The sequence below is a fragment of the Cynocephalus volans genome, chromosome 16, assembly GCF_027409185.1.
Source record: "Cynocephalus volans isolate mCynVol1 chromosome 16, mCynVol1.pri, whole genome shotgun sequence".
NCBI lineage: Eukaryota > Metazoa > Chordata > Mammalia > Dermoptera > Cynocephalidae > Cynocephalus > Cynocephalus volans.
Window position 1 is genome coordinate 2,491,618 of NC_084475.1, and position 14,910 is coordinate 2,506,527.

General features: G+C 52.3%; 1 protein-coding gene across 2 annotated transcripts; it reads left to right on the forward strand.

Moving 5' to 3' along the window:
- Window positions 1-6,967: 6,967 nt before the first annotated feature.
- On the forward strand, window positions 6,968-14,491 carry GRN (granulin precursor). 2 transcript variants are annotated; one of them, XM_063080928.1, is made up of 13 exons: window positions 6,968-7,025; window positions 10,422-10,566; window positions 10,691-10,816; window positions 10,930-11,014; window positions 11,484-11,596; window positions 11,696-11,831; window positions 11,949-12,058; window positions 12,298-12,421; window positions 12,712-12,809; window positions 12,900-13,145; window positions 13,383-13,616; window positions 13,716-13,946; window positions 14,037-14,491. In XM_063080928.1, the coding sequence occupies exons 2-13, from the start codon at window positions 10,429-10,431 to the stop codon at window positions 14,172-14,174; spliced, it is 1,779 nt and encodes a 592-aa protein (XP_062936998.1). In that variant the 5' UTR covers window positions 6,968-7,025; window positions 10,422-10,428; the 3' UTR covers window positions 14,175-14,491. The 2 variants fall into 2 exon arrangements, with proteins under 2 accessions (XP_062936998.1, XP_062936999.1); XM_063080929.1 differs by lacking the exon at window positions 13,383-13,616.
- The last annotated feature ends 419 nt before the right edge of the window (window positions 14,492-14,910 follow it).

Here is a 14,910-nt window from a genome sequence, read left to right on the forward strand (position 1 = left end):
AGCTTTGGTTTCCCTTTTTTCTTAAAGAGGGACATCCTGTCCTTAAATGGAACATACTTCCAGCCCCAACTGTGGGTTGGGATAGTTTGGGATGGACACAGCCTTGCCTGCTCCCGCTGTCTCCACCTGCCCATCCTGTGGGAACTGGGCCAGAAAGATGGAGCCACGGGGGGGCAGGGGGTCACGTCTAGTGTGAGGGGCTTCTGCAGACCTGGTCATGAGTCCCAGGTCTGTTTTGAAATAAAAAATGCCTGCTGCTTCTATTTATTTTTATTTATTTATTTATTTATTTTTAAAAGATGACCAGATCTTAAGCCTTGACTTTTGTGTTGTCAGCACCACGCTCTCCCAAGTGAGCCATGGGCCGGCCCTGCCTGCTGCTTTTAGAAATTTTTTGGTTGACAAAGCATTTTTTTTTTTGGACCGGTAAAAGGATTGCAACCCTCGGCTCGGTGTGGTCTGCACCACGCTCAGCCAATGAGTGCACTGGCTGTCCCTATATAGGATCCGAACCCACGGCCTTGGCGCTGCCAGCGCCGCACCCTCCCGAGTGAGCCACAGGGCCGGCCCGCATTTTTCTATCCCTAATCCCATTCGATCTTTAATAGCAAGGGAGGAACTCTGGGAATCTGCATTGCATTTAAAATATGAGGAGACAGGGCTGGCCGGTCAGCTCAGCTGGTTAGAGTGTGGTGTCACAACACCACAGTTATAACACTGGCTGTACCAGCCAGCCGCGCCCCCCACCGCCCCCCGCAAAAAAAATTGAGGAGACAGAGGCTGAGAGTGACTGTATTAATCCGTTTCTGTTGCTTATAACAGAAATACCTGAAACTGGGTAGTTTGTAAAAAAAAACTATTTATTGCTTACACTTTTGGAGGCTGGGAAATCCAGAGTCCAGGGAGCACATCTGGCGAGGGCCCTGTTCTTGGTGGTGGCTTCACAGCAACACAGGGTATCACATGGCGAATGGCTTGAGGTTGGGGGATGCTTCTCATGCACTCTCCTTTTAAAGCCACCAGGACCACACCATGGCCACCATTAAACCATCAATGAATTTATCCATTCACTGGGCATGGTGCTCATAATCTAATCACCTCTTCAAGGCCCCACTTTTAAATCACCATAATAGGATCTCCTACCCTCTTAACACTGTCACAGTGGGGGTTAAGTTTCTAGTACCAGGGGACACAATTCAATCCATAGCAGTGACCTTGGCCTAGAACCAGGACAGGCTATATAATCTGCAGGGTCTAGCACAAATAAAAATGCTACGTCATTTGTTCAAAAATTATTAAGAATTTCAAGACAGCAACAGCAGAGCATTAAGCAGGCACAGGTCCCTTCTAGGCATGGGCCCAGGTTGTGTGCCCAAGAAGCTGGCCCTGCCCAGACCCAGAATCCTGGGGTGCCTACTTTGATCTTAGAAGCCCTCAAGCCGGGAGGCCTTGGCGTGAGCCTCTCTAGAGCCTCAGTTTCCTCTCCTGTGAAGTGTGGGAGCATCAAGCACCAACCTCCCTTCCAGGTGGGCTTTCTGGAACAGCTTAAAGCTCCCACACCCAAAATCTCCCCAGTGCTGCCCTCACAGCCTGGTTTCCTGGTCTCCATCCCTCTCCCCTACCCCATCCTTCAGAAGTCCAGAAAGGACAGGTGACTGTGTAGCTCCCTGGGCTCAGACAGTGGAGGTGGGGTCTGCTCTAACAAGCTAGGCCTTCAGGGAATGACTCATCCTCCCCCTCATGCCTGCTTGGGGCAGACAGCCTGGACGGCCCAGCAGAGCCCGGCAGGCACGCGGGTCAGGTGCCTGGTGATGAGGGCGGGCGCCTCAGGAACTGGGGCAACAATTGCTCACGGCCAAGGTGACTCAGGCAGGAAGGGGAAAGAGCAGGTGGGGGTGGGGAGCGCGGCCGTTCTGTACCCTACTCTAACCCTTGCCTTCTAGGGTTGCCAAATTTAGCAAATAAAAATACAAGGAGCCCATTACATTTTTTTTTTTTTTTTAAGATGACCAGTAAGGGGATCTTAACCTTTTACTTGGTGTTGTCAGCACCACGCTCTCCTAAGTGAGCTAACCGGCCATCCCTATATAGGGTTCTGAACCCGTGGCCTTGGTGTTAGCAGCACCACACTCTCCCAGGTGAGCCATGGCCAGCCCTACATTTTAATTTCAGATACACAACAAACAAGTTTAAGTCTAGGAAGGCCTCAAATATTGCATGGGACACATTCATACTAAAAAAAATGCACTTAATCTGAAATTCAAATTTAACTGCGCATTCTATATTTTATCTGGCAACTCAAGATTCTGGGGGTGGGGAGGAAGTCCCTGCCCCGTGGCAGCTGTGGCTCTTCTATGGGGGTGGAGTAGTAATTCTGAGTGAAGAAAACCCTGAAGGGGCAAATTGGAAGAATCAGGTGGAAGGAGGTGGGAGAAAAAGATCCCTTACCTTTTACTCAGACCACTAGCTCTGAAAGCAGCCATCAGGCTGACCAGGGGGACACTCAGCCTGAGGGACACACAGGACAGGAGTGAGGGCGCGATTTCACCCCCAGGGGCCTCTCCATGCTAAACTCCTGAGCGGGACCTCTTGTCACTGGTGGTGTCTCAGTCAGGGCAAGGTCAGCATCTGATGCCCAGTCCAGCTGGGGCTGCAGCAGAACAGAAACGGACCAAGAGGTATAAGAAGTTATACACATTTATGGAGGCTTAAGCCAGGAGAAAAAAAAAAGCAGAAGCTACAAAAGACAAGATTGGTCAATAGATTTCTGACAACGTAGCACAAATTGGGAGGAAATATCTGCAACATACAGGGGTACTTCAAAAAGTTCATGTATGGTTAAAGCACAGCCTTATAACACCGAGGTCACAGGTTCAGGTCCCAGTACCAGGCAGCTGCAAAAGAAAAAAAAAAAAAAAAAGTTCGTGGAAAAATAGAATTAAAAGATAATGTGAATCTTTCCATGAACTTTTTGAAGTGCCCTCATATCTAATATCCAGAATATAAAACAGCTCCTTCAGTTCAACAAGAGAAAGACAAACATTGCAGAAAAATGAGCAAAAGATAATGTGGTTGTTGAATTTCTGTCTACCTAGATGGTGTTTTTGGATAAGATTCCCATTTAAATCAGTGAACTTTGGGTACAGCAAATGGCCTTCCATAACATGGATGAGCGTCAGCTGAAGCCCTGAACAGAACGAACAGATGGGTCTCCCCAAGCAAGAGGGACTTCTTCAGCTCACAGCCTTTGGACTGCAGCTGCAGCACCAGCTCTCCTGGATCTTGAACCTGCCAACCCACACTAAAGATTCAGGATGGCCATGTAGGTGGAGCATCCATCCCTAATCTGAAAATCCTAAATCCAAAATGCTCCAAATTCTGAAATGCTCCAAAATCCAAAACTTTTTGAGCTCAGACATGATGCTCAAAGGAAGTGCTCACTGGAGCATTTTGGATTTCAGATTTTCAGATGAGGGGTACTCAACTGGTATGTATTCTGTGAATAATCTGAAAAGATCTGAAATCTGAAACATTTCGTATAACGGATACTTAACCTGTAATGAGAAAGACAGATGTTAACAGGAGATAAATGTTGGTGAGGATCAGGAGAAAATTAAATCTTCATACGCTGCTGGTGGGAATGTAAAATGGCGTAGCCACCTTGGAAAACAGTCTGGAAGTTACTCAAAAGTTTAAACATGGGCCGACCCCGTGGTGCACTCGGGAGAGCGCGGCTCTGGGAGCGCAGCAGTGCTCCCGCCGCGGGTTTGGATCCTATATAAGGACGGCCAGTGCGCTCACTGGCTGAGCGCGGTGCGGCCGGTCCCAAAAAGACAAAAAAAAAAAAGTTTAAACATAGAGTTATTATATTATCCAATAATTCAACTCCTGGGCATATGCCCAAGATAAAAGAAAACATGTCTATACAAAAACTTGTATAATAATGTTCACAGCAGCATTATTCATAATAGCCAAAAAATGTAAACAACACAAATGTTCATCAACTAATGAATGACAAAAGAAATTGCAGCATATCCATACAGCGGAAATAAAAAGGGATGATAGCTGCAGCCGTACCCCAGAACGCGTCTGATCTCGTCCAATAAAAAGGAATGATGTAGTGAAACATGCCACATGATGAATTTTGAAAACATTATGCTAAGTAAAAGAAGCAAGTCACAGAAGATCACATATTGTAAAATTCATTTATATGAAATGTCCAAAATAGACAAATCTATAGAGATAGAAAGTAGATTAATGGATGCCTAGGGCTGGTTGCGGGGCATAGGGAGTGACTGCTGAAGGCTTATGGGGCTACCTTTTGCAGATAAAAGTGTTTTTAAATTGGGGCTGGCTGGCAGCTCACTTGGGAGAGCGTGGTGCTGATAACACCAAGGTCAAAGGTTCTGATCCCCATACCGGCCAGCCACCCAACATCAAAAAAACAGTTCTTAAGTTGATTGTCGTGATGGTTGCACAACTCTGTGAATATACTAAAAGCCATTGAACCGTACACTTTAAAAGGATGAATTTTACAGTATGTGAATTATATTTCAATAAAGCAGTTATTTAACAAAAGAGGTTGGTCCGAGTGCAGTGGTGTTTACAACTAATTGATCACAACCAGTTACAGATTTCTTTGTTCTTTCTCCACTCCCGTCTCACTTGACTGGCCTTAAAAAAAAGAAAAAGGAAAACTAAAGAAACTGGCAGAATTACTTGTGCTGACATGGAACAATCGCCAAAACACATCGTTAAGGGTAAAGAGCAGATTGTAGAACATGGGAGGGCTCAGGAAAGGGTACGGCATATAGGGACTGATCTCCCATGGACACTGAGGTACGACTGTATTTCACACTTTCTTGCCATAGTAATAAGAGTAACTGCATATGATTCAAACTTTTCTGAATGTTCAGGCTCATACCTTGACTATTAATTACTGTCCTTTAAGAGTGATGCCCTTAAGCATCCAAGACTGTTTGTTCCTAAGTTCTTCAAACTGCTTTTTGCAATTTTTCCTATGGCTAAACTCAAAGCAACTCCTTCTAGAAACTTCAGTGCATACATTCCCTGATCTTTCTGTAATATACTGTTGCTGGGAAGTCAGATAACAACATTTATTAAAAGTACATGAAAAAAGAAAAAAGCATACATAATAAGAGAAAAGAGGCTCTACGTGAGGAAAACTTTGAGCTCTTTCATAGAAAAAGTTTGTGGTCCTTCAGAGCAGGCTTTCTCAACCTCAGCACTATTGACATTCTGGGCAGGATAATTCTTTGTTGTGTGTTCTATGCATTGTAGGATGTTTAGCAGGATGGCTGGTCTCTACCCACCAAATGCCAGTATCCCTCCCCCCAGCGTTGTGACAACCCAGAATATCTTAAAGACACTGCCAAATGTTCCCAGTGGGCAAAATCTCCCGTTTGAGAATCACTGTTTTGAAGATTCGACTTTGTGATGTTTGTTTCAGTCACTTTAGGTTTTTTTTTCTCTGCGTGCGTTTTTTTCTAGTTCTGTGTAGTTTTGATTAATAGGTTCATTTATTGATTTGCCTAACATTTCATGAAAATCGTGTGTGTGTGTGTGTGTGTGTGTGTGTGTGTGTTTCAACAGAAGCAAAAGCTATACTCCCTACCTTCAGGATATGCAGGAAAGAAAACATGCACAAACATGTCACCAGGGTGCAGAACAGCCCTAGAATCTCAGCAGGAGCCTTGTCCACTCTCTGTAGCCTCCCTAGCTCCAGGCTAAGGAGCCCTGCCACACAATTCCACAACTCTGTCACTCCTTCCCTGCGCAGACCGCCACCACCTCTGAGGGTGGCTATTTGTCCCCCTGCCCCAGCCTTACCCCTCAGCCCAAGGTCTTTGCTTGCCCTTCAGTGCTCTCCATCCACTCCGTAAACACGGCCCTTCCTCCGACCTCCGAGGCCCAGCTCCAGGCTTTCCCTGGGCCTCTCCTCCTTCCTGGCCAAGGCCTTCTGGTGCTGAGCAGTCTGGTTCCTGTCGCTGGCTAATCTGTTCCGTGTGATAAATTTTCTCTCCTCGCCTGCCATGTCAATTCCTCGAAGGCAGGATCAACTGCAACTAGGAAGCCACTTCACTGCCCCCACGCCCAGCCCAGCCTTGTGCCAGGCACCCAGCAGCTTCTCAAGCTCACCTGCACTGAACGTGGCATTCAATTCCTGCCCAAGGCTGCCCTTCCCATCTGGTTTCCCAGTGCTCTGCCCGAGACCCCCTGTCTAGTCACTTCTCCGAACCCTTCCCACCTGCCAGTTAAAATCCTTCCAGACTCAGCTCAAGGAGGTCTCCCATGATGGAATTAAATCTCTTCCTCCCGCCTTGGACCAACCTACTACACATCTGTACACATCTACAGCACCTGGCCCACGACCGTGCACCTTAAATGAGATTTAGTCGGAGCCTGTCTCTCCCCACCCCCACCAACCCCCGGCTCCAAACCCCAGCACCTCGTAGAAAGGGCCTGGGAGCTGTTTATATTTCTTCTCACAACCGTCCCTCAACTGCCAGGCTGCCTAGCATTTCATCTGAGTTCGCTGAATAGAATAGAAAGGGAATGCACAAACGTCCGCAGTCCAGGAGCGGTCATCCTGTAAAGACCCCTGAACACACCCCCACAGGCAGCCCCCTCGGCGGGCAGCGTCCCCAGACACGCGCTGCCTCATCTCTAGCAACCTCTCCCAGGCGCCGGCAGCATGGGACAAGGTGGCGAGGCGAGCACAGGCTGCCTGGCTGAGGCAGGCCACGGCGTCACATGATTCTCCAATCACATGATCCTTAGAAATGGGGTGTGGGGAAACAGAACTGGGGGAGGAGAGCAGATCGAGTAGGAAAGAAACAGTATTCCAAGATGACCCCGCCTCTATGTCGAAGAGCAGCCAATGGGAGCGCGGCAGCCCGAAGCCCTGGCCAATGGAAGCCGAGGTGGGCGGGCCATCGTGCCGAGGGTGCTAGTCGGTGAGCGGAGCGACCGCGGCTACCCAGGGAGCTCGCACCCGGACGCAGGTAGGAGAGCGGCCGCGCAGACCTCCCGCCTGCTCCTGCCCAGGGGCCCAGCCGGGGACGTGTGGGCTTGAGGCTCCTCTGGAGTCTCAGCCGGGAGACAAGGGAAGACCCGCTTACAGAAACTCCTTTGGGGGTTTCTGCTGCACTGCAGGGAGTTTTATCGGGGCGGGAGGAGTAAGCGGTTAATTGCAGCGATCTTCACTAGAAGGGGGCTCGCTCCGTCCCCAGCATCCCAGGAGGCTGCAGCCCTTTTCCCAAAGTACGAACCACCCCATTCTTGAGCCAGCGCCACTCCCTGTCGGCAGGTGCAGGCTCTTGCCCCTTCCGGTGGTGGTGCCGGGTGGTCCTCGAGGCGGCTTGGAGCGGGAGGGACGCGCTGCCCTGGTCCCGGAGCTGAGAGGGGCCGGAGCGGGGCTTGAGGCTTTGGCTTCTGAAAGGTGGTAGGGACTTGGGAGTGGTGCCTGAACCCCTGGGTTGTGTCTGGCTGTCTCTTACTTCCTCTGGTGGGGGGTGGGACGAGCTAACTTCCGCCTCTCCCCGTCACTTTTTCTTGCTCATTCACAGCTGGGCTGGCTCACCTTTTGGGAATTTCCTCTCCCCTTGGCACTCAGAGTTGGAGGGTGCCACCTAGTGGAAGATGGAGCTTGAAGGGGCTTGAAGAGGCTCCTGTCCTCTCTGGCTGTTTTGGCCAAGTAGGGTGGGGGTGAAAGGGGCCGCCACTCAAAACCCTACTGAGGGGAACTGGGGGGCCTCGTCCCCATCTCTGGCTCTGTGTGAGCGTGCGTGTGTATTCAGTAGCTGCATCGACTATACTCCCTAACCTCGGGATAAACAGTAAAGAAAATATACACAAATCAATCACCAGGGTGCCCAGTACTCCCGTGCAGACAGGCAGCCTTTCCGGACTAAGCCAGGGTAGTGGGACAGCCTGCTGAGGGTTGAGGTTGGACACCCGAGAAGCAGGTGGGGACTTGTAGATGCTTTTTTTTTTTAAAGATGACCGGTAAGGGGATCTTAACCCTTGACTTGGTGTTGTCAGCACCACACTCTCCCGAGTGAGCCATGGGCTGGCCCATGACTTGTAGATGCTTTGCCTGGGAGCTCTAGGGGTGAGGAGAGGGTGAAAGGGGCAGTGGTCCAGGACCAGTCTTTCCATACTTATCCAGCCAAGAGATGGCCTGTCAGGGGTGTTCTTGAGTTAGGGGCGGGGGTATTTGAGGAAAACCAGGTGAAGGAGAAAGGATTTCCTTTCCCCCACCTCCCCAGCAATGTCCACACACAGACTCATGGGGGATTGAGGCACACAGGCAGAGAGCAACAACTGTTTTTTGGCAGCTGGCTGGTATAGGGATCCGAACCCTTTACCTTGGTGTTCTAACACCACACTCTAACCAACCGAGGTACCCAGCCAGCCCTGGTAGCAACTTCTGAGGCCCTCACAATCAGTTGATGGCAATTCTAGGACTAGGACCCAAGCGCAATTTCCAGACAGCCCTTGTACCCCCTCTTCTGTCCTGCCTGGCCCACCTGCCCAGGAAACGTTTCTGTCCCCCTCCCTCCACTAGGATCTCAAGTCTGTATCCCCTTTGGGTTTGGGGATCATTCCCAGGCACTATCCAGTGTGCCACGTGTGATATGAACCCAGGTCCAATATGCTCTGGAGCCATCAAAGCCTGTCATGACCATGACTTGATGTATGTTATGAGCACATTACTGTCATCCTTCAGTATCCATGGGCAACTGGTTCCAGGACCCCCCCCCCCCCCCCCCCGTCGATACCAAAATTCACAGATGCTCAAGTCCCATATACAAAATTGCATAGTATTTACATATAACCTATGCATATCTCCCGTATACTTTAAATCATCTCTAGATTACTTTTAATACCTAAGGAATGTAAATGCTATGTAAATAAGTTGGTATATTGTATTTAGGGAATAATGATAAGAAAAAGTCTGTACACGTTTAGTTCAGACACAACCACTGTGGGCCTAACTACGTAGTACACATCAGCAACAATGTAACATTTTGTGAGATTTTTTTCCCAAATATATATACATATATATATATATATGTATATATATATATATATATATATATATTTTTTTTTTTAAAGACCAGTAAGGGGATCTTAACCCTTGACTTGGTGTTGTCAGCACCACACTCTCCAGAGTGAGCCACGGGCCAGTCCTTTCCCAAATATTTTTGACTTGCTCTTAGTTGAATCTGTGCATTCAGGACCACAGAAGACCAACTGTACTTAACATCTCTGAGCTTCAATTTCTTCCTTTGGAAAGTAAAGGTAATAATTACTACTTTGGATGGTGGTTGCAAAGAAATAAAATAATGAAGAGTATTAGTATTGTAACTGGCTCCTAAGAGGCTCACAGACATACTGGTTTTGCTGCTCTAGGCAGGGTGACATCTCTTGGGGCCCCCCCAGTTGAGCTAGCTTGGCAAACTGAGCTTGGGGGAAGAGTTGTTTAGGAAGTGAGAGGCTCGTTTCCTCCTGCTGACTCAGATGGGCAGCCCAGTGGGCACACGTGGTCTCTCTCTATATGTGGCTGAGTTTTGCTTCCAGGGTAGGGGGAGAGGGAGGGGTGATATGTTTGGGAAATCTGAAAGGGCCTTGGTGGTGTTGGGGGACCCTCAGAACACATCTTGGCCAGTCCAACACAGGTATCTCAAAGGCTGACCCAGCCTCTGTGTCCCCTTCCCTGGGTGAGGATGAGACAATCTTGAGTGGTTGGGAAAGGCAGCTCAGATTCTACTGGCCACTGTGCTTCCTTTTTCACAACTTTCTCAACCTTGTGGTTTCCCATGTCATCATGTGACTGCTCCCATGCCCCCAAGGCCTTAGTAGGGTGCAGGACTGAGTGCATGGTGTCAGGCGAGGGGGCATCTGGAGGGGCCAGCTGCAGAACGGGAACCTTGGCTTTTCCTGGAAGGACCCCCTCCATGCATCTCAGCCCTGTCCTCTCCCATGGCTACTGATATCTCCCACCAGTCCCTGTAGGTGGCCCACATCCCCACAGATCAGACCCACAAAAACCACATCTTTCTAACTCTCATAAACCTATACCTATACACTCATTCACAGAGACTCAGGTGTTAGGCCATGTGTTGCGGATACAGATCCACACATATACTCATGTCAGCATTCATGCTTATGGGTGTGCCCATGTTGGTGCATGTGTGACACACACACACAGAGGACACATGGAGGAAGCTGACTCAAGCTCCACATTTTTCTGCCTTCCTGAACAGGGAGTTGTTGGGGAGACTCAGGTAATCCCAGGCCTGGACCTTGGCCTAGGGCTGGGTGAGGGAATGGCCTCAGAATTGAGGGTGGCATGGACTTAAGCTGGGTACCAAACACTCCTTGGTGTTTTGCAGGTGAACCATGTGGACCCTGCTAAGCTGCATGGCCTTTGCGGCAGGGCTGGTGGCTGGCACACACTGCCCTGATGGTCAGCTGTGCCCCGAGGCCTGCTGCCTGGACCCAGGAGGAGCCAGCTACAGCTGCTGCAGTCCCATTCCAGTGAGTGCCCTTCAACCCAGGCAAGAGCTGGCAGCCTGGGTTTCCCCAGTGGGTCATCTTGGATTGGCCAGAAGCGGAAACCAGGCACAGGTCTTTTGGTTTATCCTCTCTCCTCTCTTTCCAGGAAAAATGGCGCACAACACTGGCCAGGCGTCTGGGCAGACCCTGCCAGACTGATGCCCACTGTTCTGCTGGCTACTCCTGCCTCCTCACTGTCTCAGGGACTTCCAGTTGCTGCCCATTCCCAAAGGTGAGGGTGCCAGGAGCTGGACGGAAGGGCTTAGATCTGCATTTATTCTTTGCCTGCACTCTCCCACCCCCAGGTAAAAGCACCTCTTCAATATAGGCCTCTCTGTCCCGCAGGCTGTGGCATGTGCGGATGGCCACCACTGCTGCCCACGGGGCTTCCACTGTACTGCCGATGGCCGATCCTGCTTCCAAAGTTCAGGTGCGGCAGGGGCACAGGTGGAGGGCAGGTGGAGGGCAGGTGATGGGCAACCTGTGAAGCCTGGAGCAGCCAGAAGCCCAGCCAGCTAGGCAGCCCTGATTCCTGCCCTTGTTCCTCATTCATGTGGCATCTGAACTGAGCAACCCCCTGCTGTGGACAGAGGGGCAGCACTGGGGATAGGAGAGGGCAGGAGAGAATGCAGGACTCCAGGCCCAGGTCCATGCATTGTGGGGAGGGGGATAGGCCAAGCTAGTCTGGTTTAAAATGCCAACATTCTGTTAATGAACTCCCTGCCCAATGTCCTTTTGCTAAGGCAGGGACTGGATTGTGGGGAGAGTGGGTTAGGGGTGCCTTGGAGGTCATTGAGCCGTAATGCCAACCCCCAAGTCCCCTGTAGCTGGGCCTTGAGTGAGGGGGGAATGACTTTCACTGACTGGGTTAGTGGAATTCTGGATTATTCTGTCCACAGATAACAACCTGTTGGGTGCTCTCATGTGCCCTGGTAACCAGTTCGAATGCCCCAACTCCTCTACGTGTTGCATTATGCTAGATGGCTCCTGGGGATGCTGCCCCTTGCCCGAGGTACAGGTTTGGGGTGATGGGGCTAGATGGAGGGTGGCAGGGACACAGCTAGGGGTGGGGGTGGGAGGCAAAGATGGAGTCAGGACCATCTCTTCTCAGGCTTCTTGCTGTGAAGACAGGGTGCACTGCTGTCCACATGGTGCCACCTGTGACCTGGCTCATACCCGCTGCCTCACATCCACGGGTACCCACCCCCTAGCCAAGAAGATCCCTGCACAAAGAACTAATAGGGCAGGTGAGGAGGTGGGAGAGCATCAGGCTGGGGATTGGGTTGAGGTCTCATCTGATTCCCAGAGGGGAGTAAGTCTCCCTCCACCCTGGCTACACCCGCAATGCCTTGCTTCTCTTCCAGTGGCTTTGCCCACCTCGGTGCTGTGCCCTGATGGGCGGTCTCTCTGCTCTGATGGTTCCACCTGCTGCGAGCTTCCCAGTGGGAAGTATGGATGCTGCCCAATGCCCAATGTGAGTGAGGGGCTGTAGCCAGCTTGGCTGTGTGCCCACAGCCTTCTGGCCAGGACACCTACTTTGTAGGGGCTCCAGGGGATGGGGCTGGCTGGCTGGTTGCTGGAAGCCTGGCTGACTCAGGACTTGTGCCACCCCCTAGTGGGGGATTGGGGCAGTGCCAGCCATCAGCCTGGCTACTCCCTGTGCTCAACTGAGACTGGAAGTCACAAAGACCCACCCCCCGGGTCCCCACCCAGGCCATCTGCTGCTCCGACCACCTGCACTGCTGCCCCCAGGACACCGTGTGTGACCTGATCCAGAGTAAGTGCCTCTCCAAGGAGAATGCTACGGACCTCCTCACCAAGCTGCCTGCACACACAGGTACCAGAGGCAGGCCACACTCTCCATTCTCCCCCTACCACAAGGGGGGGCTCACACCAAGCTGTTCAAGGAACAGACATGGGGTGGGGTGCTGATAGCCACATGGAGAGGCCAGGCAGATGCAGCCCTTTTTTCCACAGTGGGCCTTGCCTTAGGATCATTGCAGGGTGGCAGAAGGATGGGTACTCTCCACCCTCAACATCTGGTTCCAGGTGTGAAGCCCACAAGGGTGGGCACCCCTGAGGGTCCCCAGTCCCACTGCTGACCTGTCCTCTTTGCCTACCTCACAGTGAAGGATGTGAAGTGCGACTCAGAAGTGAGCTGCCCAGATGGCTACACCTGCTGCCGCCTCCAGTCGGGAGCTTGGGGCTGCTGCCCTTTTACCCAGGTACCCAGGAGAGGTGGGTGGGCTGGGCTGAGCAGAGGGTGGCAGCCAGCTAGGCCATTGTGCCCACTGGCCCTTCTCCATCCACCATAGGCTGTGTGCTGTGAGGACCACATACACTGTTGCCCGGCGGGGTACAGGTGTGACACGGAGAAGAGTACCTGTGAACAGGGGACCAACCAGGTGCCCTGGATAGAGAAGGTCCCAGCCCACCTTAGTCTTCCGGGCGCACAAGCCATGGAGAGAAATGTCCCCTGTGATAACTTCACCAGCTGTCCCCCCTCCCAGACCTGCTGTCAACTTATGTCCGGGGAGTGGGGCTGCTGTCCTATCCCAGAGGTACATGGGAAAGGGGACAGGACTGGGGGGTACAGTGTCTTGGCCTGGGCAGGAGGGTGGCCCAGACTCCCGTTGCTTTGCGCTTCTGCACTCTGCCTAGCCATGGTGGCAGCTAGCTCTATCCGATTTGTCCCTAGCTGGAAGAGGAGAGGCAGGCTAGGGGCTGCCTTAGACAGAGGCTAAGCACTGTGCCCCATGGAGTAGCTCCCTAGACCACCCTTTCTGCCCACCCCCCAGGCTGTCTGCTGCTCGGATCACCAGCACTGCTGCCCCCAGGGCTACAGGTGCACGGTGGAGGGGCAGTGTCAGAGGGGGAACAAGATAGTGGCTGGACTAGAGAAGACTCCTGCCCGCGGGGCTTCCCTGTCCTACCCCAGAGACAGTGGCTGTGACCAGCACACCAGCTGCCCAGTGGGGCAGACCTGCTGCCCAAGCCTGAGAAGGGGCTGGGCCTGCTGCCAGTTGCCCCACGTGAGTGCCCTTCTGCCTGTCCCTGTATAGGGAGCTAAGTCCAGTGGGGGGTTCAGGGGAGGTGTGTGCAGGAGTATAATGCCATTCCGCCCCGGTCAGGCTGTGTGCTGTGAGGATCGCCAGCATTGCTGCCCGGCTGGGTACACCTGCAATGTGAAGGCTCAATCCTGTGAGAAGGAAGTGGACTCTGCCCATCCTGCTGCCCGCCTGGCTCATGGCCCTCACATAGGTGTGAGGGATGTGGAGTGTGGGGCAGGGCACTACTGCCATGATAACCAGACCTGTTGCCAAGACAGCCGAGGAGGCTGGGCCTGCTGTCCCTACCGCCAGGTCAGAGCCACCCTCCTGTCCTGAGGCTGGGTATGGGCAAGGCCAGGTCCTGCCTTGTCCAACTCTCTCACCCCCCCTCTAACCATCTAGGGTGTCTGTTGTGCCGATCAGCGTCACTGCTGTCCCAGTGGCTTCCGCTGTGGGGCCAAGGGCACCAAGTGTTTCCGCAAGGAGACCCTGCGCTGGGACACCCCTTTGAGGCACCCAGCCCCGAGACAGCTGCTGTGAGGAGAGACTGAGGACTAAAGACACTCCTTGGCCCTCGGGACCCTGCTCAGAGGGTGCCCACTGCTCAGGCCTCCCCAGCACCTGTACCCCATCAAATTCTCCCTGACCCCTCCCCAGTCTGAGTGCTTCCCATAGTCATGGGATGTGGGGTCTCAATCTAGGGACTTCCCTATCAGAAGGGGGGCTGTGGCAAAAGCCACGTATGTGCTACCATCCCCTCCCCCAATTTCTGTGGACCCTGTGGTCAGGTGCTCTCCCCTATCCACAGGGGTTGTGTGTGTGTGTGTGTGTGTGTGTGTGTGTGTGTATGTATGTGTGTGCTCCAATAAAGTTTGTACACTTTCCTAACAGTGTCTGATTTGGCCGCCCTGCCTACCCTCCCCAGGGAACCCCTGAGCAAAGTCCCCATCCAGCGCCAGCATTCCCCCTACCCCACAAAAAGACACACGCCACATTCACCTCACCAGTTTTATATTTGCTGTTGCTCACAGCGGCCCCATCACATTCCTCCCTCGTCCCCAGCCACCAGCCCCTGACATCTAGCCCAGAGGTGGGCTAGTCAGCAAGGAGCACCCCCTCCCCTCCCAGGGTGCACGGAGAAGGCCCCTCCCTTCCCAGCCCTCACACTAGCAGCTGAGGCCGGGTGGCCCCTCCAGCTTCCCACAGTAGAGCTTTCTATGTACAGCCAGTTACTTGCAGGCACTGCTTCCCCCACCCAGCCCTCCTCCCCGGCACC

Excerpts from the sequence above, each read along its gene's own strand:
- GRN (XM_063080928.1), top strand. The coding sequence starts at position 10,429 with ATGTGGACCCTGCTAAGCTGCATGGCCTTTGCGGCAGGGCTGGTGGCT. Across the intron at positions 10,567-10,690 it reads GCTGCTGCAGTCCCATTCCA|GAAAAATGGCGCACAACACT; the intron begins GTGAGTGCCCTT and ends CTCTCTTTCCAG. Across the intron at positions 11,832-11,948 it reads ACAAAGAACTAATAGGGCAG|TGGCTTTGCCCACCTCGGTG; the intron begins GTGAGGAGGTGG and ends CTTCTCTTCCAG.